This window comes from Loxodonta africana, chromosome 15, assembly GCF_030014295.1.
Source record: "Loxodonta africana isolate mLoxAfr1 chromosome 15, mLoxAfr1.hap2, whole genome shotgun sequence".
Lineage (NCBI taxonomy): Eukaryota > Metazoa > Chordata > Mammalia > Proboscidea > Elephantidae > Loxodonta > Loxodonta africana.
Window position 1 is genome coordinate 17299154 of NC_087356.1, and position 27571 is coordinate 17326724.

A 27571-nucleotide genomic window follows, 5' to 3' on the forward strand; every position below is an offset into this window, starting at 1 on the left:
GAAAATCCAAATATTATACACTTAGACTTCGCATACATGATAGAACATTTACTATAGTTTGTTCCACACACCCCATTTAAAAACAGGATTTGCCTGAAAAATATTACAGGCTTGTTGTTTATTGGTTAGAAGTAATTATGAGGATTCTTTATTCATTTTAATTTTTCCTGTGCATAGCAGTAAAAACTTGTTTGGTCCATCATTTTTGACCTCTCATGTTCTTTAAAACACCACAGTGGATTCCAAGGGCTCTGAATTAAAACTGGTAACAGACTTTAAGGCTCTCTCACAAACTGTGTGCCACTGACCTAACTGCTCTAACCCTGCTAAACCCTGGTTTGCATTTTCAGAGATATATTTATGGTTCCTTTTCCTCTATGGCCAGCACAGATGAGATATACCACTGAGAGTCAATTAGAAAATACAATAGAGGAAAACAAAATAAGGTCCACAGTAATAAATACAATAAAATATAAGCACGACAATGATGAGAAATTACCAAACATCATTGAAGAACATAAAAGACCTGAATAAACGAAGAGATTCACCACCATTTCTGGCTGGGAATACTCAATACTGTAAATATGTCAGTTATTCCCCCCAAATAATGTACAAAGTCGATGCAATTTCACTTAAAATCCCTGTGAAGTTTTTCATGAAACTTAAGCTAATTTTTGCATGCATATCAGGCACACCTTAGTCCTCAAAATGACATCTTTACTTTGTAACACTTTAAAGAGGTCTTTTTTGCAGCAGATTTGCCCAATGTAATACATCATTTGATTTCTTGACTGCTGCTTCCATGGGCATTGATTGTGAATCCAAGTAAAATGAAATCCTTGACAACTTCAGACTTTTCTCTGTTTATCATGATGTTGCTTATTGGTGCAGTTTTGAGGGTTTTTTTATTTTTATTTTAATTATGCTTTAAGTGAAAGGTTACAAATCAAGTCAATCTCTTACACAAAAAGTTTTATATACCTTGCTACATACTCCCAGTTGCTCTCCCCCTGAGACAGCCCACTCCCTCCCTCCACTCTCTCTTTTCATGTCCATTTTGCCAGCTTCTAACCCCCCCTCTACCCTCTCATCTCCCCTCCAGGGAGGAGATGCCAACATAGTCTCAAGTGTCCACCTGATCCAAGATGAGGATTTCGGTTTTATGTTGAGGTACAATCCATACTAAAGGCTGTGGTCTTTGATCTTCATCAGTAAATGCTTCAAGTCCTCTTCACTTTCAGCAAGCAAGGTTGTATGATCTGCATATCACAAGTTGTTAATAAGTCTTTCTCCAATCCTAATGCGGCATTCTTCTTCGTAGTCCAGCTTCTTCGATTATTTGCTCAGCATACAGAGTAAGTATGGTGAAAGGATACAACCCTGATGCACACCTTTCCTGACTTTAAACCACTCAGTATCCCCTCATTCTGTTAAAATGACTGCCTCTTGGTCTATGTACTGGTTCCTCATGAGCACAAGGAAATGTTCTGGAATTCCCATTCTTCACAATGTTATCCATAATCTGTTATGATTCACACAGTCAAATGCCTTTGCACAGTCAATAAGACACAGGTAAACATTTTTCTGGTATTCTCTGCTTTCAGCCAGGATCCATCTGACATCAGCAATGATAGCTCTTATTCCATGTCCTCTTCTGAATCCAGCTTGAATTACTGGCAGTTCCCTGTTCGTGTACTGCTGTAACGACTTTGAATGATCTTCAGCAAAATTTTACTTGTGTGCAGTATTAATGATACTCTTTGATAATTTCCACATTCTGTTGGATTACCTTTCTTTGGTACCTTCAAGCTCTTGAGGCTTGAAAAGGATCTTCTGTTTTTCAGGTATACTGTATTTTATGCACATAATGCACACCCTCTGCGTTTGTTTGCCAGCTGTGCGCTCCCCTCGTCAGGCACCCTCACAAATACAGTCATGCCAATTCTTTTCCACATGCTGCAGTAAAAAAAATTAGCATAGCATACTTAATACCCCTTGGGGGGAGGGTGTGACTGGCATACAAATGCAGAAGGTGTGCATGATGTGCGTAAAAATATGGTATCTGGCCAATAGCAGACAGGGTTTCTGCTGAGATGGTTGATTAGATCCATCGGTCACAAGCAAACAGTTGTGTAGCCAAAGCTTTAGTGTCCTTTCCAAGGCAAGCTCTCTTTGTTTTTACAATAGAATTTTCCAAGTCTTTAAGTTCTGGGGTTTTTTTTTTTGCACAGTTATTTCTTAATCTTTTTCTTTTCACATTTTACTATAAGCAAAAAGGAAAAAACATGCTTTGTTTTCAAGATTTCACTTAGAAATCTCCTTAGCTAGATATCCAAGTTCATCATTTAAAAGCTCTACCATCTACCAAACATTTGAACATAATTCAGAAAAGTTTTTCGCCACTTCCTAACCGGGGTCACCTTTCGTCTAGTGTCCAATAACATGTTCATTTTTTCCTTTCAAAGCCTTACCAGAAGCAAATATAATGCCCACATTTCTAACAACATTCCATCCATAATTACAGAAGCTTTTTCTACAGGATTCATCATTTCTTTCTGAATCTTCATGAGTATCATGCTTAATGTCCGTAATTCTACTGACAGCATTTAGAAGGCAATCTAGGCTCTTACAGTCAAGTCCATCAACATTCCTCCGGCCTCTACCCATTATCCAATTCCAAAACCAGTTCCACATTTTAGGTGTAATCATCTGGATAGATACAGAAAAAGTACTTGATAAAATTGAACATCTATTCATGATAGAAAATCTTAGTACATTAGGAATAAAAGGGAACTTCCTTAATATGATTAAGATTTCACAAACAAAACAAAACAAAACAAAAAACCTTTCTGCAAACCTAATACCAAATGGTGAACTACTGAAAACGTTCCCAGATCAAGGACCAGAAAATGGTGCCTCTTATAACTTCTATTCAACATTATGCTGGAGCTTCTAGCCAGTGTAGTTAAGGAAAAAAAAAAAAAAGGAAATAAAATACCTAAGAACTGGAAAGGAAATAATTAAACCACCCTTATTTATTTTTTTTTATTTATACATGCCTCATTAAAAAAAAAAAAAAACATTGCCATGGAGTCATGGCAACCTCATGTGTTACAGAGTAGAATTGAGCTCCATTGAGTTTTCTTGGCTATAATGTTTACGGAAGCAGGCCGTCCTTCTGCAGTGCTCCTGGCTGAGTTTGAACTGCCAAACTTTTGGTTAGTATTTAAGCACAAACTATTTACACCACCCAAGGACCTATATGACATCATTAGAGCTGTAGAAAATCCAAAAGAATCTACAAACTATGACAATCAATAAGCAAATTTAGTAGTGTTGGTGGAAACAAGATCAATAGACAAAAATAAATTGTATATATGCCATTAAACAAAAAGAAAATGGAAAAAAAAGTTACCCCATTCAAAGTTGAAAAAGAAATACCTAAGATAAATCTAAGGAAAGATGTGGAATGCTGCTACAGTGAAAACTACAAAACATTTTTGAGAAAAATTAGAGAAGACCTAAATAAAAGAGAGATGTATCATATTCATTGATTGGATAGCTCAATATTATAAAGATATTAATTCTGCTCAAATTTAATTACAGATTAAATGCTATTCCAACAAAAATTTCATCCCTTTTGGGATGAGGGGAGAATGACAAGGTGATTTTGAAATTTATATAGAAATACAAAGGGCCAAGAATAGTCAAAGCAATCTTAAAGAACAAAGCTGGACAATTTTCACTACCAAATACTGAGACTTAAAGTCAGAGTTGTTAAAGCCGTGAGATATTCATGCAAGTACAAACAGACCAACGAAATAGAACAGAGTCCAGAAACAGCCTCATACATACACAGACAGGTGATTAGGGACAAAATGATACTGAAGTGTAGCAGGGAAAGTATGGTTCTTTCAACACATGGTGCTAAGGCAACTGGGTATCCATAAGGGAAAAAAATTAATTTTGAGCCCACCTCCACCACACACGAAAATCCGTTCCTGATGCACAGTAGATCTAAATGTGAAAGGTATGTAATAGTAATTCTCTCAGAGGAAAACATGAGGTTATCTTTGTGGCCTTGGAATAGACTGAGATTTCTCTCCCAGGACACACACAAACACCTAATTGTCAAAGAAAAAAAGATAAATTAGAGATCATATTAAAATGAAGAATCCGTTTAAGGATTCAAAAGCCACAATTAAGCTAGTGAAAAGGCAGATCACAGAGTGGAAGAAGAAATTTGTGATTCATCTGTTCAGCAAAGTATTCATATCTATAAAATACATAAAACTACTCCAAATCAATAGGAAAGAGACACAGCATTCATTCTGGTGATTGGTGGAGTTTCTTCACTTTTCCGTATTTTGTGGTAATCTCATGTTCTTTTTCACCCTTAATAATTTAAATAGCTTTAAAACGCAAAGATGGCCTCTACTCTATTTGATACCCTAGTGGAAAAGGCAGAGTGCAGGACAACTGAGGAAAGTTACCATAAAAGTGAATATGAATTAACCTGCTATGTTTCCCTTAAATGTCTAGAGGGATAGGGATGGAGAACATTTGTATCCAAATCATATAGTATCGAAGTTCCTGTTAACATGGTATGGTTTCATCATCAAATATAAGATAGTACCTACCTCACAGAGTTGTTATTGTGGGTTGAACAGTGTCCCAAAAAAGTTATATTTGAATCCTAAACCTCAGTATATGTGAACATGACTTTATTTGGAAATGGGGTCTTTACGGATGTAATCAAGTTAAGATGAGGTCGTATTAGCGTGGGCCATAACACAGTGACTGACATCTTTATAAGAGAAAAGAGAGGGGAGATTTGGAGACACACAGACATACACAGGGAAGAAGGCCATGTGGCGACGGAGGCAGAGATTGGAGCGATGCAAGGGACACCAAGGGCCTCAAAATACACCAGCGTATCGAATACAGTAGAGGACTGTGGCAACCACAAGAAGCTATGAAGAGGCAAAGGAGGATTCTTCCCTAGGGCCTTCGGAGGGAGCGTGGCCTTGCCAACACCTTGATTTTGGACCTGTAGTGTTCTCCTTAACTGCGAGAGAATAAATTCCTCTTGTTTCACGTCACGTAAACCAAAACCAAACCTGTTGCTGGTGAGTTGATTCTGACTCCTAGCAACCCTATAGGACAGAGTAGAACTCCATAGGGTCTTCAAGGAGAGGCTAGTGGATTTGAAGTGCCAGCCCTTTGGTTAGCAAAAGAACACTTAACCACTGTCACCAAAAAAAAAAAACCAAACCTGTTGCCATCAAGTCAATTCTAACTCATAGCAACCCTACAGGACTCCTTAAGTCACATGTTTTGTAGTAAGTTATTATGGCAGCCCTAGGAAACTAATACAGTCATGGTGAGGATTAAATGAGTAATTTACAATAGTGTCTGGGCCAGGGTAAGCATTCAATAAATTTTTTTTTTTTATTACTTCAGCCTCAGTGCACAGTGGTTAAGAGCTCAGCTGCTAACCAAAGGTCAGCAGTGCAAATCTACCAGCTTCTCCTTGAAAACCTTATGGGGACAGTTCTACTCTGTCCTATAGGGTCACCATGAGTTGAAATCGACTCGCCGGCAACAGGTTTGGTTTTTTCGTTTATTATTATGACTGGAAGCCCTGGTGGCGCAGTTAAGAGCTCAGTTTTACTTGATGGCAACAAGTTTATTATTATTAATATTAGGAGGTACGTGAAATCGTTAGCAAGTAACAAGTTACAGTGGTAGGTCAATTAAAGTTATTCTTATCTAATATTATACCAATAAATGTTATGGACTGAATTGTGGCCCTTCAAAATACGTTATAAATCCTAACCCCTATAATCCCATTTGGGAATAGTTTTTCTTTGTTATGTTAATGAGACAATATGAGTGTAAAGTCTGTCTTAAGTCAATCTCTTTTAAGATATAAAAGAGATTAAACAAGCAAGCAAGCAGGCAGAGATGGGGGAGAGATGCCAAGCCCCATGAAGATCGCCTGGGAGCAGAAACTCAAAGGATACAAGGATCTTCCTCCACAGTCAACAGAGACAGAACACCTTCCCTTAGAGCTGGCACCCTGAATTCAGACTTCTAGCCTCCTGATGATGGGAAAAGAAATTTCTGTTTGTTAAAGCCGCCTGCTTGTGGTGTTTCTGTTATAGAAGCACTAGATGACTAAATCAATGAATATGCCTTATCCATTAGGTACGGAGATTTGGAAGTGGCCTATGCACATCTTAAAAAAAAAAAAAAATAGGTTCCGTCAATTCGGAGCTCTCTCAGGGTCGGGGGAGGAGAATGGAACCATCTTCCTGGTAACTGTCAGCTCTGGCACTCAGGTGTAGAGCGGCCCTGGTAGGGTGCTCTCTGGTGGTAAATGTTAGAGACGGGCTGACACTTGGTCCCTTTGGCTGCAAACAGTATCATAAAAACACAGCACACGATGATCTATCAATGGAAAGGCTCAGTATAGTAATTTCAAGCAACTTAAAAAATAGAAATACTATTAAAACTTGTTTGTTTCACAGGAGTTCCACAGAGAAAGGAACTCAGTTACAATTCTGAAAGTCTTTCGCTCAGTCTAGAAATAGAAAATATTAGAAAAAAAAGGAATGGGAATTATGATATCCAGGTATCAGAACCACCAGGTTTAGTGACATTAGGTCATTAAGTTTAGAAAAAGGAAGCTTATGTTGGTGTTATAATACGGAGAAAAACATTCATTTTTCTATATTTTAAAGTTTTAAATGGACCTTTAGATTCAGTCTGGGCTTTTGATTTGTATTCTTTGGAAGACTACACACTAAAATGACTCTGTCATTGTTGTGTGCCATCAAGTCAATTCTGACTCATAATGACCCCATGTAGAACTGCCCCATAGTGTTTCCTAGGCTGAAAAGGGCTCTAGTGGCTTCTAAACAGAAGCAAATCACCGACCAAACCTCAAATTCCACGTGAAGTCCTTTGTCTGATATAAGAGAATTATTTTGAAGTAAGACATGTTCATGTGTCTAAAGGGCTATATCCTGTGTTGGTTAATTTTAATAACAGTGCTGATGACAATAAACTCTTCCCTCAAATCTTATGAACAGAACAATGTCCTTTTTTTCTTTTTGCTAAATGATGACTAAAGTTAACTACTGATTATTATTTTCACATTAACAGAATTCCAACTTGTATATCCATATTGTACTATTTGTCACAACTTAATTCTTCTTTAAAAAAAAAAAAAGACAGTCTATACGAAGAAAGTAATTCAAATTAACCAACCATGCCCTACAAACAAATGGAAATGATACTGAATAAGTACAAAAGGCACTTTAAAAAACCAGCATTAATTCTTACCAACTCCAGAGGTTATTGATTCTGCATCAATGTCGCTAGCTCTTTTCCTTGCCACTTCAGCTAGTGCCAATTCACCCTTATCTAGTGCAAGGTAATGGATGTCCTTTGGAAATAAAAGCAAAATAGAAGATTAATCCAAAATGAATCTTGGTCGAGTTACAAAAGAGATTTTGAAAGAAAGAAACATTGTTCAGATTACAAAACAGGGCAGATGAAAATTCTTTTTTGTATTTTAATATTCTCTGCAGGAGAAAGATGTGACAGTCTGCTTCCATAAAGATTTACAGCCTTGGAAACCCTATGGGGCAGTTCTATCTCTCATTTAGGGTCACTATGAGTCAGAATGAACTCAGTGGCAGTGAGTTTGGCTTGGGTTTGCTATTTTAATATTCTTGGGGTTTTTTTCCTAGTACAAGCAAATTTTTGTGAATTGGAGATCACAGCTATAACTAAAGGCAATTATTTAAATAATTTTAGGCCATTAGAGAAAAGAACAAGCTTTTAATAAAATATTTGCCATACTTGTTTTTATCAGAAAATAAAAACCTTAATTGCTATTTTCTTTAGTGAAGTTTTACTATTTGAGTGAGATTCTTCAATGAATTTTATCTTACATTATGCTATGCACTATCCAGGGAATACTATGCAGATTTGTCTCTCTGCTATTTATGTCTGGCACATATTACTTTATTTGTTAATACTGCTACTAGTATTTTGAACTCATTTTACCAACAAATAATTTTTTTTTTTTTTTTTTACTCAGTGCTGGGCTTCCTAAGACAACCAGGAAGAAAGCCCTGGTGATCTGCTTCTGAAAATTAGCAACAAAAATTCTATGGATCACAACAATATAGTGCTGGAAGATGAGCCCCCTAAGTTGGAAAGAAAACACACAGTGGCTGTAACAATGGACTCAAGCATACCAATGATTGTGAAGATGGCACAGGACTGGACAATGTTTTGTTCTGTTGTACACAGGGTCACCAACAATCAGGGTCAAATTGATGGCAACTAATAACAACAACGCTATGAGTCGGAATTGACTCAATGGCACTGGGCTTTTTTGGGGCGGGAATAACAACAACAAGTTCTGGGCACTGTTCTGGGTATAAAGATCATGACAGGCTTTGAGCCCAATAGGTAGACAGACAATGGGAAACCAACAGTTAATTACCTAATGGCATGACAGGTTTCATGGCAGATATTTGCACAGAGTGCTGTGGAGTCAAAGAGGAGGAACTGATTCTGGGACTGAGTCCTGAAGGATAAATAAGAACTACACGAGGAGGATAGCCGGGGGAAAGGCATTCCAGACAGAGACTCACATCTATATATGCAGAGAAGCTTAAGAAAACGCTCCTGTCAGGGAGTGGCAGGTCTTTTAATATGGAAGGAGGGTTGGGTGTGTGGGAGAAAGCAGTGGAAAATAATACTGCACAGGTAGGCTAGCCACTGAAAAGGAGTTAGAACTCTTTTTGGTAGACAGAGTGATTGCTGGAATGAAAATTTTTATGACAGTACAAGTGGAAAAAGAATATGAACAGCCAATTTACAATGAAGGAATATAAATGGTTTATAATCATGAAAAGATATTTTACTTCATTAATATTCAAAGAAATACAAATTAAAACAATGTAAACTTCAGATTTGGCAAGTTTTTAAAAGCTAATAGTACTCGCAGGTTGTAAGGTTGGAAAGACACAGGCACTTACATTAACTGGGAATATTTAATTGGTTAGGACTATTGAGCAGGGATTGACAAATTACAGCCCACAGCCAAATGTAGCCTGATGCCAGTTTTTATACAGCCCCTGAGATAAAAATGGATCTTATATTTTTAAATGGCTAGAACTGCATTCAACCACTGTTACCGAATGCTGAATGGTTTTGAAATTTGCTTCTGCTGCAGACTTGAAAATATTTCTTTAGTAATTTAACCAAAATTATAAGGCAAGACAGTGCATATATGTGAAATTCAATATTGTGATAAAGTCATTTCAGAGAAAACCAACATGGTTTGAATTGCAAGTAATGTCAGGCTGCATTATACACTTCCTGTGTGGTCAAAAGTTAAAAAAGCGAGAGCTACACAAACTCTCAGTGATATATTTTCTGATTTCAAACTATACTTCCATCAGCGTTTTTCAGAACTCAATGCCAGAACAAAGGAAATTTCCAGCATTCAAAGTCCATTTAACTGTTTCAAATTGGAAGTGCTTAATTTGCGATGAAATGACATGCTGAAAGGCAAATATCAAGAGAAGGGTCTAACAGAATTCTGAAAATGCCTTCTAAACAATGGACAGGCTCAATTAAAACCATATGCTCATGGTTGATATATTTGGCAGTACCTATCTATGTGAAATATGCCTTTTTTTTTTTTTGCATTGGGTAAATCTGTTGCAAAGGACCTCTTTATAAAGTTTTGAAAAGCAAAAAGTCACTGTGATGACTAAGGTGCAGCCGACCCATGCCGTGGTCTTCTCAGTCACCTCATGTGCCTGCCAACGTTGGATGATGAAAAGAAAGCCAGGAGAAGAACTGACGCTTCTGAACTGTGGTGCTGATGAAGAATACTGAATACAGTCCTGAGTCACTTAAACACGATACGGCCTGTGAAATGGGATGTAATGTGATTTGGACGTGAGTGAACACCATATTACATACTTAGCAAAGCTATACAGGATACCTTTTGTCTCACTTCCAGACTGATACCTCTCTTTTGCCTCTTGCTGCTGCTATCACTAGCACTGGTTTTACTGTGTTTGGGAGCCATGATGCACTTCACAGTAATATTTTCAAAAGAAAATTAGAGAGAGACCACTACAACACTCAAGAGACCTGAGATACATGAGATTGGATGATGCTGCCTACGAGTCGAAGCATACACTGTTACACGGGAAAATTTTTATTTGTAACTAGGAAAGTTCACATCCAAATAACAATAGGAAGTACAGTACATACATAAGCCAGTAACATAGGCGTTTATTATGACTATAAAGATATACGTAATATAGATTATATATGTAATGTACCATTATACACGTGACAGCACATCCGCTTTGTATACAAGAGACATGAGATAGATATTCACGTTGCATGTGGAAACTGTTATGTTCACCATGTCCAGTTATGTCTGCTACATTCTGTTTTCTGATCAATATTTCTGAACTCTATTATAACTTTATGGGACCATGGACATATATGCAGTCAGACGTTGCCTGAACAGATGTTGTGTGGCGCATGACTGTACACCGTGGACTGCCAGAAGAATGAAGAAGTCAATCTCAGGAGAAATACCATAGCAATGCTTCTTAGAAATGAAGATGGCAAGACTTCAGCTCACTTACTTAGGACATGTCATCAGGAAAGACCAATCGCTAGAAAAGGACATCATGTTTAGTAAAGCATAGGGCCAAGGAAAACGTTTAATGAGATAGATTGACACAATGGCTGCAACAATGTACTCAAACAGCAACAGTCAAGCAGACGGTGAAGGACTGGGCACTGCTGCTTTCTGTTACACATAAGGTTGTCCAGAGTTGGAGTTGAGTCAGCCAACTACCAACAACAATCAACGTGAAAAGATATTTGCAAAGGTGAAAAACATAAACTCCCATTACGAATTAGCATTAACAGAGGAGCATTTACAATTGATCTTGATGACAGGGAACACCAACTTTGAACCCCAATTAAAGGAAATGTTATCCACCCCCCCCAAAAAGTCATTTATTCCCTCAGTAGATTTGTATTACAAAAATTGTATTCAATTATTGTCATATTTTTAATTCTATCCATAAAAATTTAGAAAATTTGTTTCCTCTTGTTACATAAACCCAAAAAACCAAACTCAGTGCTGTTGAGTTGATTCAGACTCATGGCATAATTACCTCAATTTTGTTTCTTGGACCTCAAACCTATAATATTTACTATCTGCTCCTTTAAAGAAAAAGTTTGCTTACTTTGGTATTTTAAAAATGTATCAGAATTTTAAATTTGCATATACTTCTTTGTGAGGAAATAATGGGACAATGTAAAGATTGGTGACAGCATTGTTTATAACAGTGAAAAATTAGAAGCAACTTAAATGTACATCAGTTAAAATAATCACATGATCATTTCTTTTAATCTAAGAAGACGATATATTATTTTTCATAATAGGTCCTTATGGGCATTGAATTTCAAAAATATACGACATTGTGTTCTCTTTACTAGTTTTTTTTAAAATAATTTTTATTGTGGTTTAAGTAAAAGTTTACAAATCAAGTCAGTCTCTCATATATAAACTTCTATACACCTTACTACATACTCCCACTTACTCTCCCTCTAATGAGTCAGCTGGCGCCCTCCTTCCAGTCTCTCCTTTTGTGACCATTTTGCTAGTTTCTAACCCCCTCTACCCTCCCATCTCCCCTCCGGACAGGAGATGCCAACATAGTCTCAAGTGTCCACCTAATGCAAATAGCTCACTCCTCATCCGCATCTCTCTCCAACCCACTGTCCAGTCCAGTCCATGTCTGATGAATTGGCTCCGGGAATGGTTCCTGTCCTGGGCCAAGAGAAGGTTTGGGGACCATGACTGCTGGAATTCTTCTAGTCTTAGTCAGACCATTAACTCTGGTCTTTTTATGAGAATTTGGGGTCTGCATCCCACTGTTCTCCTGCTCCCTCAGGGGTTCTCTGTTGTGCTCCCTGTCAGGGCAGTCATTGCTTGTGGCCAGGCACCATCTAGTTCTTCTAGCCTCAGGATGATGTAGTCTCTAGTTCATGTAGCCCTTTCTGTCTGTTGGGCTCATAATTACTTTGCGACCTCGGTGTTCTTCATTCTCCTTTGAGCCAGGTGGGTTGAGACTCACTGATACATCTTAGACGGCTGCTTGCTAGTGTTTAAGACCCCAGACGCCACACTTCAAAGTGGGACGCAGGATGTTTTCTTAAGAGAATTTATTTTGCCAATTGAAATTAGATGCCCCCTGAAGCCATAGTCCCCAAGCCCCTGCCCCTGGCTCCACTGACATTGGAAGCATTCAGTTTATTCAGGAAATTTCTTTGCTTTTGGTCCAGTCCAGTTGTGCTGACCTCCCCGGTATTGAGTGTTGTCCTTCCCTTCACCTATAGTAGTTCTTATCTACTATCTAATCAGTAAATAACCCTCTCCCACCCTCCCTCCCTTCCCCTTCTCATAACCACAAAAGAATGTGTTCTTCTCAGTTTAAACTATTTCTCAAGATCTTACAATAGTGGTCTTATACAATATTTGTCCTTTTGCATCTGACTAATTTCACTCAGCATAATACCTTCCAGGTTCCTCCATGTTATGAAACGTTTCACAGATTCATCACTGTTCTTTATTGATGCGTAGTATTCCATTGTGTGAATATACTATTATTTATTTATCCATTCATCCATTGATGGACACCTTGGTTGCTTCCAGCTTTTTGCTACTGTAAACAGTGCTGCAGTAAACATGGGTGTGCATATATCTGTTCGTGTATAATATATCTCTAGGATATATTCCGAGGAGTGGGATTTCTGGGTCGTATGGTAGTTCTATTTTTAGCTTTTTAAGGAAATGCCAGATGGATTTCCAAAGTGGTTGTACCATTTGACATTCCCACCAGCAGTGTATAAGTGTTCCAATCTCTCCATAGCCTCTCCAACATTTATTATGTTTTTTGGATTAATGCCAGCCTTGTTGGAGTGAGATGGAATCTCATTGTAGTTTTAATTTGCATTTCTCTAATGGCTAATGATTGAGAGCATTTCCTCATGTATCTGTTAGCTGCCTGAATGTCTTCTTTAGTAAAGTGCCTGTTCATATCCTTTGCCCAATTTTTAATTGGGTTGTTTGTCTTTTTGTGGTTGAGTTTTAGCAGAATCATGTAGATTTTAGAGATCGGGCGCTGGTCGGAGATGTCATAGCTGAAAATTTTTTCCCAGTCTGTAGGTAGTCTTCTTACTCTTTTGGTGAAGTCTTTAGATGAGCATAGGTGTTTGATTTTTAGGAGCTCCCAGTTAGCCGGTTTCTCTTCCTCATTTTTAGTAATGTTTCGTATTCTGTTTATGCCTTGTGTTAGGGCTCCTAACGTTATCCCTATTTTTTCTTCCATGATCTTTATCGTTTTAGACTTCATGTTTAGATCTTTGATCCACTTGGAGTTAGTTTTTGTGCGTGGTGTGAGGTATGGGTCCTGTTTCATTTTTTTTGCAGATGGATATCCAGTCATGCCAGCATCATTTATTAAAAAGACTGTCTTTTCCCCAGTTAACTGACACTGGGCCTTTGTCAAATACCAGCTGCTCATATGTGGATGGATTTATATCTGGGTTCTGTATTCTGTTCCATTGGTCTGTGTGTCTGCTGTTGTACCAGTACCAGGCTGTTTTGACTGTGGCTGTATAATATGTTCTAAAATCAGGTGGAGTGAGGCCTCCCACTTTGTTCTTCTTTTTCAGTAATGCTTTACTTATCCGGGGCTTCTTTCCCTTCCATATGAAGTTGGTGATTTGTTTCTCCATCACATTAAAAAATGTTGGAATTTGGATCAGAAGTGCATTGTATATATAGATGGCTTTTGGTAGAATAGTCATTTTTACAATGTTAAGTCTTCCTATCCATGAGCAAGGTATGTTTTTCCACTTATGTAGGTCTCTTTTGGTTTCTTGCAGTAGTGTCTCGTAGTTTTCTTTGTATAAGTCTTTTACATCTCTGGTAAGATTTATTCCTAAGTATTTTATCTTCTTGTGGGTTATTGTAAATGATATTGATTTGGTGATTTCCTCTTTGATGTTCTCTTTGTTGGTGTAGAAGAATCCAACTGAGTTTTGTATGTTTATCTTATATCCTGTTGCTCTCTGCTAAACTATTAGTTTCAGTAGTTTTCTTGAGGATTCCTTAGGGTTTTCTGTGTATAAGATCATGTCGTCTGCAAATAGAGATAATTTTACTTCTTCCTTGCCAGTCCAGATGCCCTTTATTTCTTTGTCTAGCCTAATTGCTCTGGCTAGTACCTCCAACACAATGTTGAATAAGAGCAGTGATAAAGGGCATCCTTGTCTGGTTCCTGTTCTCAAGGGAAATGCTTTCAGGCCCTCTCCATTTAGGATGATGTTGGCTTTGTATAAATGCCCTTTATTATGTTAAGGAGTTTTCCTTCTGTTCCTATTTTGCTGAAAGTTTTTGTTATGAATGGGTGTTGGACTTTGTCAAATGCCTTTTCTGCATCAATTGATAAGATCATGTGGTTTTTGTTTTATTTATATGGTGGATTACATTAATTGTTTTTCCAATATTGAACCAACCTTGCATACCTGGTATAAATCCCACTTGGTCATGGCGGATTATTTTTTTTGATATGTTGTTGAATTCTATGGGCTAGAATTTTGTTGAGGATTTTTGCATCTATGTTCATGAGGGATATAGGTCTGTAATTTTCTTTTTTTGTGGCGTCTTTACCTGGTTTTGGTATCAGGGATATGCTGGCTTCATAGAATGAGTTAGGTTATTTACTAGTATATTTGATTTAAGACTTTTACATCTATACTGAATTGTCTGTGATTTTTTTTTTTTTTTTGGAGGGGGGGCTGCCCTTGAGTTGTACCAAAGTTATTCTAGTCTTAAAAAATGAGTTAGGTAGCTTTTTCTATTATCTCTCCTTTGGACAAATTTGTATTAGATTCTTCACTGATTATAAGTAAAATATGTGGAATACATTTGAAAAGAAATTACCAAGCATTACTGAAGAACATAAACGAACATGTGATGAAAATGAAGACATATATCTGCTTATGGCTGGGAAGAATATACAACATGAAGACAATTCTGACCCCAAAGAACCTGTCAAATTCAGTGGAATTACAGTCAAAATGCCCCTAAAGTTTTTCATGTAACTTAACAAGTTGATCTTAAAATTCACACAGCAAACCAAATAGTCAACAAGATCCACGACTTACTCTAGTTAATATTAAGACTATACAATGCTGGCATAGAAGCATATAAGCCAAATAACAAGAGCTATGGGATACACTATAGGATGGAGAGCATATTTCCATACATATATGGAAATTTGTCAAATGGCATAAGTTGCATAATAAATTAGTAGAGAAAAGATGGACTATTCAATAATTAGAGCTGGAACAATTGATTTTTCACATGGGAAAAATATGATTGGAGCTCTACTTCAGCACATACACAGGAATGCTTCAAATGTATTACAGCCTAAATGTGAAAGGTAAAACTTTAAGACTTTCAGGAATATATTGAAAACTGAAACATGAAACAAAAAATACAAAATAAAAAAAAAAAAATAGACTGAGTAGCTTTTACCCATTAAATTTTTTTTTTAATTTTTACAAAAAAGTTACTGTAAACTCAGATGTTCTTCAGCCAGCAAATGGATAAACAAATTGTGGTATATCTATACAATGGAATAACACTCTGCAATAAAAAAGAACAAAGTATTGATTCATTCAACAATGTGGACGCATCTTAAATGCATCTTGCTAAGTGAAAGAATCTTGATTGAAAAAGCTACATATTGTATGATTCCATTTATATGACATTCTGGAAAAAGGCAGTACTATAGGATGGAGCCCTGGTGGCCCAGTGGTTAAGCACATGGCTGCTATGCTATTTTTTTTTTTACAGCAACATGTAAAAAAACTGGCATAGTGGCACTTTTGAAAATACCTTGAGGGAGGGTGTGGTTGGCAAACAAACATAGAAGGTGCAAGTTATTAGTGTAAAAATACAGTATTACCCCTTTGGTTTTCTTCTCCAAAATGAGTAAGCTCAATCTAATCATGAGAAAACATCGGACTATCCAAAACTGGGAAATATTCTACAAAATAATTGACCAGTGTTCTTCAAGTGTGTCAAGTCACAGATTGGAGAAACTATCACAGACTCATAAAGGAGACTAAAGAGACGTAACAACTAATGAAATGTGGGATATTGGATTGATTCTGAAACAAAGGCATTAGTGAAAAAACTGGTGAAAATGAAATAGTCTGTTGTTTAGTGTACAGTATTGTAAAAATGATTGTTTCTTGTAGTTAGGTACCATCGAGTTGGTTCTGATTCATAGCGACCCTATGTACAACAGAATGAAACACTACTCAGTCCTGCGCCATCCTCACAATTGTTACGCTTGAGCCCATTGTTACAGCCACTGTGTCAATCTATCTCGTTGAGGGTCTTCTTCTTTTTCATTGGCTCTCTACCAAGCATGATGTCCTTCTCCAGGGACTAATCCCTCCTGATAATATGTCCAAAGTATGTGAGATGTAGTCTCGCCATCCCTGTTTCTAAGGGACATTCTGGTTGTACTTCTTCCTTGTTTCTTAGTTTTGGTAATTGTATTCATGTAAAATGTTAACACTGGGGAATCTGGGCGAAGGATATAAGGGAACTCTCTGTACTATTTTTGCAAATCTTCTGTTTAAGTCTAAAATTATCTTAAAATAAGTTTAAAAATTACATGTAGAAGAAGGTATAATGCCACCAAAAATGATTATGCTGTACTGACAAGTGGGTAAAAAAGAAGGCTGCAGAAAAATATATATATATTTTTAATTATTCTACTTTAGATGAAGGTTTACTGAGCCACTAGCTTGTCATTAAACAATTAGCACACATATTGTTTTATGACATTGGTTAACAACCTCACGACATGTCAACACTCTCTCTTCTCAACCTTGGGTTCCCTATTACCAGCTTTCCTGTTCCCTCCTGCCTTCTAGTCCCTGCCCCTGGGCTGGTGTGCCCCTTTAGTCTCGTTTTGTTTTATGGGCCTGTCTAATCTTTGGCTGAAGGGTGAAACTCAGGAATGACTTCATTACTGAGTTAAAAGGGTGTTCAGGGGCCATACTCTCAGGGTTTCTCCAATCTCTGTCAGGCCACTAAGTCTGGTCTTTTTTTGTGATTTAGAATTTTTTTCTACATTTTTCTCCAGCTCTGTCTGGGATCCTCTATTGTGATCCCTGTCAGAGCAGTTGGTGGTGGTAGCCGGACACCACCTAGTTATGCTGGACTCAGTCTAGTGAAGGCTGTGGTAGTTGTGGTCCATTAGGCTGCAGAAAAATTTTGATGGTAACATTGATAGCATTAAAAATATGCATAGCTTAGGGAGCACTTAGTTTAAGTAAATGTTGGTCTCATCCCATTTGGAGCAAAGAAGAATGAAGAAAATGATAGACACAAGGAAAATACTAGCCCAAAGGACTAAAGGACCAAATGAACCAGGGACTCCATCCACCAACCTGAGACCAGAACTAGATGGTACCCAGGTGCCACCAATGACCACCCTGACAGTGAACATGATAGAGAATCCCAGACAGGGCAGGAGAAAAATGTAGAACAGAGCTCAAATTCACGTAAAAAGACCAGACTTCATGGTTTTTTAGAGACTGGAGGAACCTCTGAATCTACGGCCCCCTGGATGCACTGTTAACCAGAACTGAAACCATTCCCGAAGCCCGCTCTTCAGACAAAGATTAGACAAGACTATACAACAAAAAATAATACACATGAGGACTGTGGTTCTTTGTTCAGTCAGATACACGAGACCAAATGGGCAGCTCCTGTCCAAAAGCAGGATGAGAAGGCAGGAAGGGACAGAGAACTGGTCGAATGAACACAGGGAACCCAGGTGGAAAGGGGGAGTGTGCTGTCACATTGTGGGGATCGCAACTTACACCACAACACAATACAATTTTTGTATGATAAATTGAGCTGTAAACTTTCAACTAAAGAAGCATTAAAAAGAAAAATAAAATAATTAAAAGACAATAGTTGTATTGTCTATTGTTGCAGCTTAAATAATATATAGTTTCTGTCAGTCAGGAATTCAGGAGTACCTAAACTGGGTGGTTCTGGCTCAGGCTCTCTCACAAGTTTGCTGTCAAAATATCTGCTGGGGCTGCTGTCATCTGAAGGTTTGACCGGGGCTGAAGGATCCATTTTCAAGATGGCTCCCTAACATGACTGGCAAGTGTTTGCTGGATGTATGTAGGTAGGAGGCCTAGTTCCTTCTAGTACATGGACCTCTCCTCAGGGCTGCCTGAGTATTCTCATGACTTGCTTCCCCCAAGAAAGTGATTCAGTAGAGCCTGCCTTGAGCACTGTGCTCTTTTAAGAACTATCTATATGGGATCAAACTGACAACAGCAACTCAAACATTAGATAGGAACCTTAGAGGACAGTGAGTTTATATTAATGCGGGGAGGAACAACTCAGAAAAGAGGGTGAGAATGGTTGCACAACTCAAAGAATGTAGTCAATGTCACTGAACCGTACATGTAGAAACTGTTGAATTGGTATATGTTTTGCAGTGTATATTCTCAACAGCAACAAAATAAATAAGAAGGTCTCCTAATATTTCTGTGGGGAGGACTTGAAGCACCTTGCTTGCTGAAAGTGGGGAGGATTTGAAGCACCTTGCTTGCTGCAAGTGGGGGGAATTTGAAGCACTTCATGGTGAAGATCAAGGACCGCAGCCTTCAGTATGGACTGCACCTCAACATGGGGAAAGCAAGAATCCTCACAGCTGGACCGGTGAACAGCATCATGATAAACAGAGGGGGGACTGAAGTTGTCAAGGATTTCATTTTACTTGGATCCATAGTCAATAGCCATGGAGGTGGCAGTCAGGAAATCAAATGACGCATTGCACTGGGCAGGTCTGCCGCAGAGGACCTCTTTAAAATGTTGAGAAGCAAAGATGTCACCTTGAAGACTAAGGTGCGCCTGACCCAAGCCATGACATTTTCAATCACATCATATGCATGTGAAGGTTGGACAATGAAAAATGGAGACCAAAGAAGAACTGATGCCTTTGAATTGTGGTGCTGGCAAAGAATACTGAATATACCATGGACTGCCAAAAGAACGAACGAATCTGTCTTGGAAGAAGTACAACCAGAATGCTCCTTAGAAGCAAGAATGAGGAGACGGTGTCTTACATACTTTGGATGTGTTGTCAGGAGGGATCAGTCCCTGGAGAAGGACATCATGCTTAGCACAGTACAAGGTCAGCGGAAAAGGGGACCCTCAGCGAGGTGGACTGACACAGTGGCTGCAACAATGAGCTCAAGCCTAGCAACAATTGTGGGGATGCTGCAGAACCAGGCAGTGTTTCATTCTCTTGTGCACAGGGTCGCTATGAGTTGGAACCGACTGGATGGCACCCAACAACAACAACAATAGTATTTCTGTATACTGGTATTGAGTGATCTCTAAGATATATTAAGTTAAAAAGAGGAAAAAAAATCAAGGTGCCAAACAGTGTGTTTAGTATGTTACATTTTATCTAATAAAGTGGGTATATGTGACTATAATGCATATTTAGTCATACATATTTTTCTGTAAAAGGATGGACCAAAACAAATAAAAATGACAAACTAAAAGGGAAGGAAAGGAACAGCATGCAAATAACAGAGACTGAGGCTAGACATTTCTGAATGTATCTTTATAGACCTGACTTTAGAACCATATACATTTTTTACATAATTATAAAATAAGATTAAATAAAAATAAAACCAAAAAAATCAGTTGCCTTTGAGTCAATTCTGACTCATAGCAATCCCATGTATTTCATAGTAGAACTGCTCCATAGGGTTTTCATGGTTGTGACTGTTTGGAAACAGACCTCCAGAACTTTCTTTCAAGGTGCCTCTGGGTGCGTTCGAACTGCCAACTTTTTGGTTAGTAGTCCAGTGCTTGTGGGATTGAGGCATATCCAGAATGGGTCCTGCCGGTGGAGGACTGTGGGATTGAGCAAGAGGAACTGACTGGACAGTAACCACTGTCCCATATTTGTACAGGGACATTAACTAGACTCTTCGGTCTAACAGTTGCTGAGTAACAGCATTTAAGTGCAAATCCAACTATCAATTAGTAAAATTAACTCCCTAGGACCTACCTCCTTTGGAGCCCTGGTGGCACAGTGGTTAAGCGTTTGGCTGCTAACCAAAAGGTCAGCAGTTCAAATCCACTAACTGCTCCTTGGAAACCCTGTGGGGCTCTGTCCTATAGGGTCATTATGAGTCAGAATCAAGTTGATGGCAACCGGTTTGGTTTTTCTGGTTTAAGACCTCCCTAGAGCCATTTCCTAGAGCCATTTCCCTCGCAGTTTCCAGACCTCACTTTGCCTTCCCTTTCCCCTGCTCTGGTATCACATCTTTTTCCCTCTTTGTAATGCATCCACTCTTTGAGCATCTATGTTAGAACAAAAGGCCCCATGGGAGCCAGTATCATAACCTAGGTTAACTAACAATACTGCACAGTGGATTCACTGTGTCACAGGATATAGTGCTGCTGTCCTTGAACATTTCTCCTTATTTAAAAGCCTTTAGTCCAACCAACCTGGCTTTTACTGCCTCTCTTTTCAGAATTTGAACTAAGCTTTCCAGGAGCTTTACCCTTCAGCCCCTGTGACTCCAGCTTTGGTGCTGCCTCAACCACTGGCCAGGCAGGGCCTAACTGTTTGAGTCACCCTGGGACTCCCCCCCCAAAAAAAAAAAATCCTCTAAAAAATTTAAAAAACAGTAAGAAGCAAATGATCTTAACAGTATATCAAACTGATGGCATAACTACATGAAAATAATTATTTCAAGTCATTTAAAAAATACATAGAAATGTTTTTACCCTTTGTGAGATATATGTAAGAAGGAGGGAACTGCAAAGACATCTTAGAATATTTTCATTAATTATATATGTAAGAAGGAGGCAGCTGCAAAGACATCTTAGAATGTTTTCATAATTATACTAATAGTAATATTTGTAGAATTATTCTGACTTTTTTTTTTTAATATAAATATTATAGAACAGAGGTGAGCAAACTACAAGCCATTGGCCTAGTCCAGCCCATTTGTTTTTGTAAATAAAGTTTTATTAGAATACAGCCACACTCATTTGTTTATACATGGTTTCTGGCTGCTTTTGAGCTATCATGTCAGAGTTGAATAGTTCCAATAGAGACTGTGGCCCACCAAGTCTAAGATATTTATTGTCTGTCTTTTTATAGAAAGTTTACTGATTCCTGTTCTAGCTGTTTCCTCTGCAAAACAGTGACAAACTCCGTGGCAATAAGGACCATAGCATACAGCCTATGAACTCTAATTACCATTTACCACTAAAAGGGGAACCAAGACTTCTTGATCATATGGTTGACTGTCATACCAGAAGGCAAAAAAGCTATGAGTCATCCCAAGAGGACCCAGGAGCCAAGTAGAAGGGACATACATGGCTAAAGATACATGTAAAATATTACCATCTGGACACTCTTTAAAGGAATAAAACAAAACCCAGCACTCAACAACTTAAAATTCATAAAGTTCAGCTCCCAGTAAACGATACTAGATATAAGAAGAAATAAGAAAATGTGACCCTAACCAGGAGAAAAATTAGTCTCTTGAAACAGATCCAGAAATGACATAGATGATGGAATTACCAGAAAAGGACTTTAAAACGGCTATTACGAAGTATGTGTGTATTTGACACATATATGTACAAGAATTTACAGGAAAACATGAACATCATGAGGAGAGAGTTAGAGGGTATAAAAAATACCAAAATGGAACTAGAGATTCAAAATATAATATTTGAGAAACAGAAAATCTACTGGATGGGACTGAGTAAATTAGACACTGCAGAATAAAAGATTAGAAAACTTGAAGACAAAACAATAAAAACTATACAAAATGACATACTCAGAGAAATAAAGACTGGAAAAACTGAACAGAGCTTGAATCGGCTGTGGATAATATTAATCAGTGTAATTTAAGAATAATTGGAGGCCCAGAAGGGGAAGAGAGGAGAACAAAAAAAATTTTTTTTGAACAGATAGGGGCTGAAAATTTTCCACATATGATGAAAGCTATTAACCTGTAAATATAAGAAGTTCAATGAACTCCAGCAAGATAAAACACATACACATACCACAAAAAACAACATAATCAAACTGCTGAAAACTAGTAACAAGGATAAAATCCTGAAAGCAGCCAGAGAAAAAAGGCACATTATCTACAGAGAGGTAGAGATAAGAAATATCACAGACTGACCATCTAAAGTAGAGCCCTGGTGGTGCAGTGGTTAAGAGCTCAGCTGCTAACCAAAAGGTCGGCAGTTTGAATCTACCAGCCATTCTTTGGAAACCCTATGGAGCAGTTCTCCTCTGTTCCCATAGTGTTGCTATGAGTTTGAACTGACTTGATGGCAACGAGTTTGGTTTTTTTGGACCATCTAAAACTGTCAATTTTAAAAACTGAATTCAGAATATATTTGCCAGAAAGCAAACTCCAGACTCAGATGCTTCCCTGGTGAAATCTATCAAATATTTAAAGAAGGAATAATATTAATAGTGTCATGGATTGAATTGCGTTCCCCCCAAAATATATGCCAACTTGCTTAGGCCACGATTCTCAGTATGGTTTGGTTGTCCTCCATTTTGTCATTGTAATTTTATGTTAAGAGGACTGCGTGGGATTGTAACACCACCGTTACTCAGGTCACCTCCCTGACCCAGTGTAAAGGGAGTTTCCCTGGGTTGTGGCCTGTACCACCTTTTATCTCTCAAGAGATAAAAGGAAAGGGAAGCAAGCAGAGAGTTGGGGACTTCACGCCACCAAGAAAGCAGCACCAGGAGCAGAGTGTGTCCTTTGGATCCGGGGTCCTGTGCCTGAGATGCCCGCAGATCAAAGGAAGACTGATGACAGGGACCTTTCTCCAGAGTCAACAGAGAGAATAAAGCCTTCCCCTGGAGCTGATGTCCTGAATTTGGACTTGTAACCTACTAGACTGTGAGAAAATAAATTTCTCTTTGTTAAAGCCATCCACTTGTATTGCTGTTATAGCAGCATTAGATGACTAAGACAAATAATGCATACTCTTCCAGAAGGGAGAAAAAAAAAAGTTGAAGAAAAGAAGCAGGAAGGGATGATTGGGGAACACTTCTTAATTCATTGTATAACACCAGCATTACAGTGATTATCAAAACCAGAAAAAGACATTTAAAAATTAGACTGATAGCCCTTATAAACATAAACACATAGGAAAGTACATCTCAGGAATGCAGTGTTTAACATTTGAAAAAAATCAATGTAATTTGCCATTCTTAACAGGAAAAAGGAGAAACACAATATGATCGTTTCAACAGAGAGAGAAAAAGCATTTGACAATTCAATACCCATTGTTAAAAGTTCTCAACAAGCTAGGAATACAAGGAACCCTCCTCCAGCTGATGAAGAGGATCTGTGAAAACAGTAGAGCTGATACCATACTTAAGGATGGAAGACTGAATGCTTTCTCCCATAGATCAGTAACAAGGCAAGGCTGGTCACTCTCACCACATCTATTCAATATTATATCAGAAGTCCTAGGCAAAGCAATAAGACGGGGGTAGGGGGGAAGGCACAGAGATTAGAAAAAAAGAAAACTTTCTTGATTCAAAGATTGTATGTTCATGTTGGCCTAGGTATAAAATTCTAAATAATCTATCAAAAAGTTACTAGAAACAGTGACTACAGCAAGGTCGTCAGATACAAGTATAATTTTAAAATTTATTGTAATTCTGTATACTAGCAACAATTGGAAAATGAAATTAAGAAAAAATACCATTAATTATGGTTTCATAAAACATGAAATAATTAGGGTTAACTTTACCAAAATATAGGCAAGATACATACACTGAGGCTCCAAAGCACTGTTGAAATAAAGAAGATCTAAATAAACAGAAAATATACCATATCCATGAACTGGAAGACACAATATTTTTAAGATGTCAGTTGTCCCCAAATTGATCTACAGATTTAATGCAATCACAGTGAAAATCCCAGGAGATATTTTATAGAAATTAAACTGATCCTAAAACTTACATGGAAATACAAACAACCTAGAGTAGCTAAAAAAATCCTTAAAAAGAACAAAATTGGAGAATTTACACTGCCTGATTTCAAGACTTACTATCAAGCTATTCATCAAGACAGTGTGACGCTGGCTGAAGTACAGACCAGCATTTCTAAACCTTGTCACTATCTACACTTCAGGTCAGATAATTCTTTGCTGTGGAGAGCTGTGTTGTGTATTGTAGGATGTTTGGCAGCATCCCTGGCCTCTACCCACTAGATGCCAGTAGTACCTCATCCCCTAGTTGTGAGAACCAAAATGTCCCCTGGGGGAGCAAAATTGCTGCCCATTGAGAAGTACTGGTATAGACATATAAATCAATGGAACAGACTAGAGTCCAGAAATAAATTCACTTAAAATTGGTGAATCTTATTGTATTTAAATTATACCTCAATAGAGTTAATTTAAAAATAACATCTTCAATGGACAGAAACGTTAAATACACTAAAATTAATGAATAATAATATAATAATAATAATATTTAAAATGTAATCAGTGGCCTTTAGAAAATGCTACGAAAACAACTTCTTTTAATATCTAGCAAATATAGGCAAAGAAGCAAATATTTATCCTTCCTTTCCTACAGGAATTGTACCTCAAGGTATCCCAACAGAGAGAAGGGAAAGTTTTTGTTTGTTTGTTTTAAGAAAAATTCCAGCTAAGAAATGAAGAAGCCATGATAGAATATCACCACTTTGCAGTCCTAATGAAATAATAAATGTAGGTAGTGATCATTGATATCTGTTAAAACCATGCGGTGGAAAGTTTCAGGGGAACTTTATAATGATTAAATTAGGCTGACAACCCATGAACCCACTGATGAAACTTAACATCAGGAAAAAGAAAGCCTAACATTATTTGACACTTGGCAGAGGCATACACATCTATGAAGCATCTTTGCCAAAAAAAAAAAAGCAAATAATTTTTGTTGTTGTTGTCTGTGTGTATATACACACAAACTCATCACCAGATTACAGAAAATACAGGAGGTAGAGGAACATGTTAACCACTCCACAGATAATGCAATTGGCACAACCCAGAATATGGCACTCCCACACTTCTGTTAGTTTGTTGTACTGTGGGGACTTGCGTGTTGCTGTGATCTTGGAAGCTTTGCCACTGGTATTCAAATACCAGCAAGGTCACCCATGACAGACAGGTTTCAGCTGAGCTTCCAGACTAAGGCTAGGAAGAAGGGCTCAGCAGTCTACTTCTCAAAAGAATTGGCCAATGAAAACCTTATGAATAGCAGCAGAACATTGTCTGATATGGTGCTGGAAGATGAGCCCGCCAGGTTGGAAGGCACTCAAAAGACAACTGGGGAAAAGCTACATTCTCAAAGTAGAGTCAACCTTAATGACATAGATGCAATCGAGCTTTCAGGACCTTCATTTGCTGATGTGGCACAACTCAAAATGAGAAGAAACAGCTACAAACATCCATTAATACTTGGAATGTGGAATGCACGAAGTATGAATCTAGGAAAATTGGAAATCATCAAAAATGAAATGGAACACATAAACATCGATATCCTAGGCATTAGTGAACTCAAATGGACTGGTATTGTCCATTCTGAATTGGACAATCATATGGTCTACAATGCCAAGAATGACAAATTGAAGAGGAATGGCATTGCATTCATTGTCAAAAAGAATATTTCGAGATCTATCCTGAAGTACAATGCTGTCAGTGATAGGATAATATCCATATGCCTACAAGGAAGACCAGTTAATATGACTATTATTCAAATTTATGTACCAACCAATAAGGCCAAAGATGAAGAAACTGAAGATTTTTACCAACTTCTGGAGTCTGAAATTGATCAAACATGCAATCAGGATGCATTGATTATTACTAGTGATTGGAATGTGAAAGTTGGAACAAAGAAGAATTGGTAGTTGGAAAATATGGCCTTAATGACAGAAACGATGCCTGAGATCATATTATAGAATATTGCAAGACCAAGAACTTCTTCATTGCAAATACCTTTTGTCACTAACATAAATGGCAACTATGCATGTGGACCTCACCAGATGGAATACACAGGAATCAAATCGACTACATCTGTGGAAAGAGATGATGGAAAAGCTCAATACATTCAGTCAGAACAAGGCCAGGGTCCAACTGTGGAACAGACTATCAATTGCTCAAGTTGAAACTGAAGAAAATTAGAACAAGTCCATGAGAACCAAAGTACAACCTTGAGAATATTGTACTTGAATTTAGAGACCATCTCAAGAATAGATTTGAAGCAGTGAACACTAATGACCGAAGACCAGATGAGTTGTGGAATGATATCAAGGACATCATATATGAAGCAAGCAAGAGGTCATTAAAAAGACAGGAAAGAAAGAAAAGACCAAAATGGATGTCAGAAGAGACTCTGAAACTTGCTCTCGAATGTCGAGTAGCTAAAGCAAAAGGAAAAAATGATGAAGTAAAAGAGCTTAATAGAAGATTTCAAAGGCTGGCTTGAGAAGACAAAGTATTATAATGAAATGTGCAAAGACCTGGAGGTAGAAAACCAAAACAGAAGAACATGCTCGGCGTTTCTCAAGCTGAAAGAACTAAAGAAAAAAATCAAGCCTCGAGCTGCAATATTGAGGGATTCTATGAGGGAAAATATTAAACGATGCAGGAAGCATTAAAAGAAAATGGAAGGAATACACAGAGTCACTATACCAAAAAGAATTGGTCGACATTCAACCATTTCAGGAAGTAGCATATGATCAGGAATCAATGGTACTTAAGGAAGCAGTCCAAGCTGCACTGAAGGCATTGGTAAAAAAACAAGGCTCCAGGAATTGACGGAATGACAACTGAGATGTTCAGTAAATGGATGCAGCACTGGAAGTGCTCACTCATCTATGCCAAGAAACTTCGAAGACAGCTACCTGGCCAACCAACTGGAAGAGATCCGTATTTATGTCTAATCTCAAGAAAGGTGATCCAATTGAATGCGGAAATTATCAAACAATATCATTAATATCACATGCAAGTAAAATTTTCTGAAGATCATTCAAAAGCAGCTGCAGCAGTACATCGACAGGGAACTGCCAGAAATTCAAGCCGGATTCAGAAGAGGACGCGGAACCAGGGATTATCACTGCTGATGTCAGATGGAACTTGGCTGAAAGCAGATCATATCAGAAAGATGTTTACCTGTGTTTCATTGACTATGCAAAGGCATCTGACTATGTGGATTATAACAAGTTATGGATAACTCTGTGAAGAATGGGAATTGCAGAACACTTAACTGTGCTCATGAGGAACCTTGACATAGATCAAGAGGCTGTCGTTGGAACAGAATTGCATGGT

General features: G+C 37.9%; 1 protein-coding gene across 1 annotated transcript in view; it reads right to left on the reverse strand.

The window, feature by feature from the left end:
• The window catches only part of WDPCP (WD repeat containing planar cell polarity effector), a 328314-nt gene that overhangs the window by 48938 nt on the left and 251805 nt on the right, over nucleotides 1-27571 (reverse strand). Inside the window, exon 16 of the mRNA XM_023552524.2 lies at nucleotides 7351-7453. Coding sequence (XP_023408292.2) covers nucleotides 7351-7453 — 103 coding nt within the window. The remainder of the gene's footprint in view (nucleotides 1-7350; nucleotides 7454-27571) is intronic.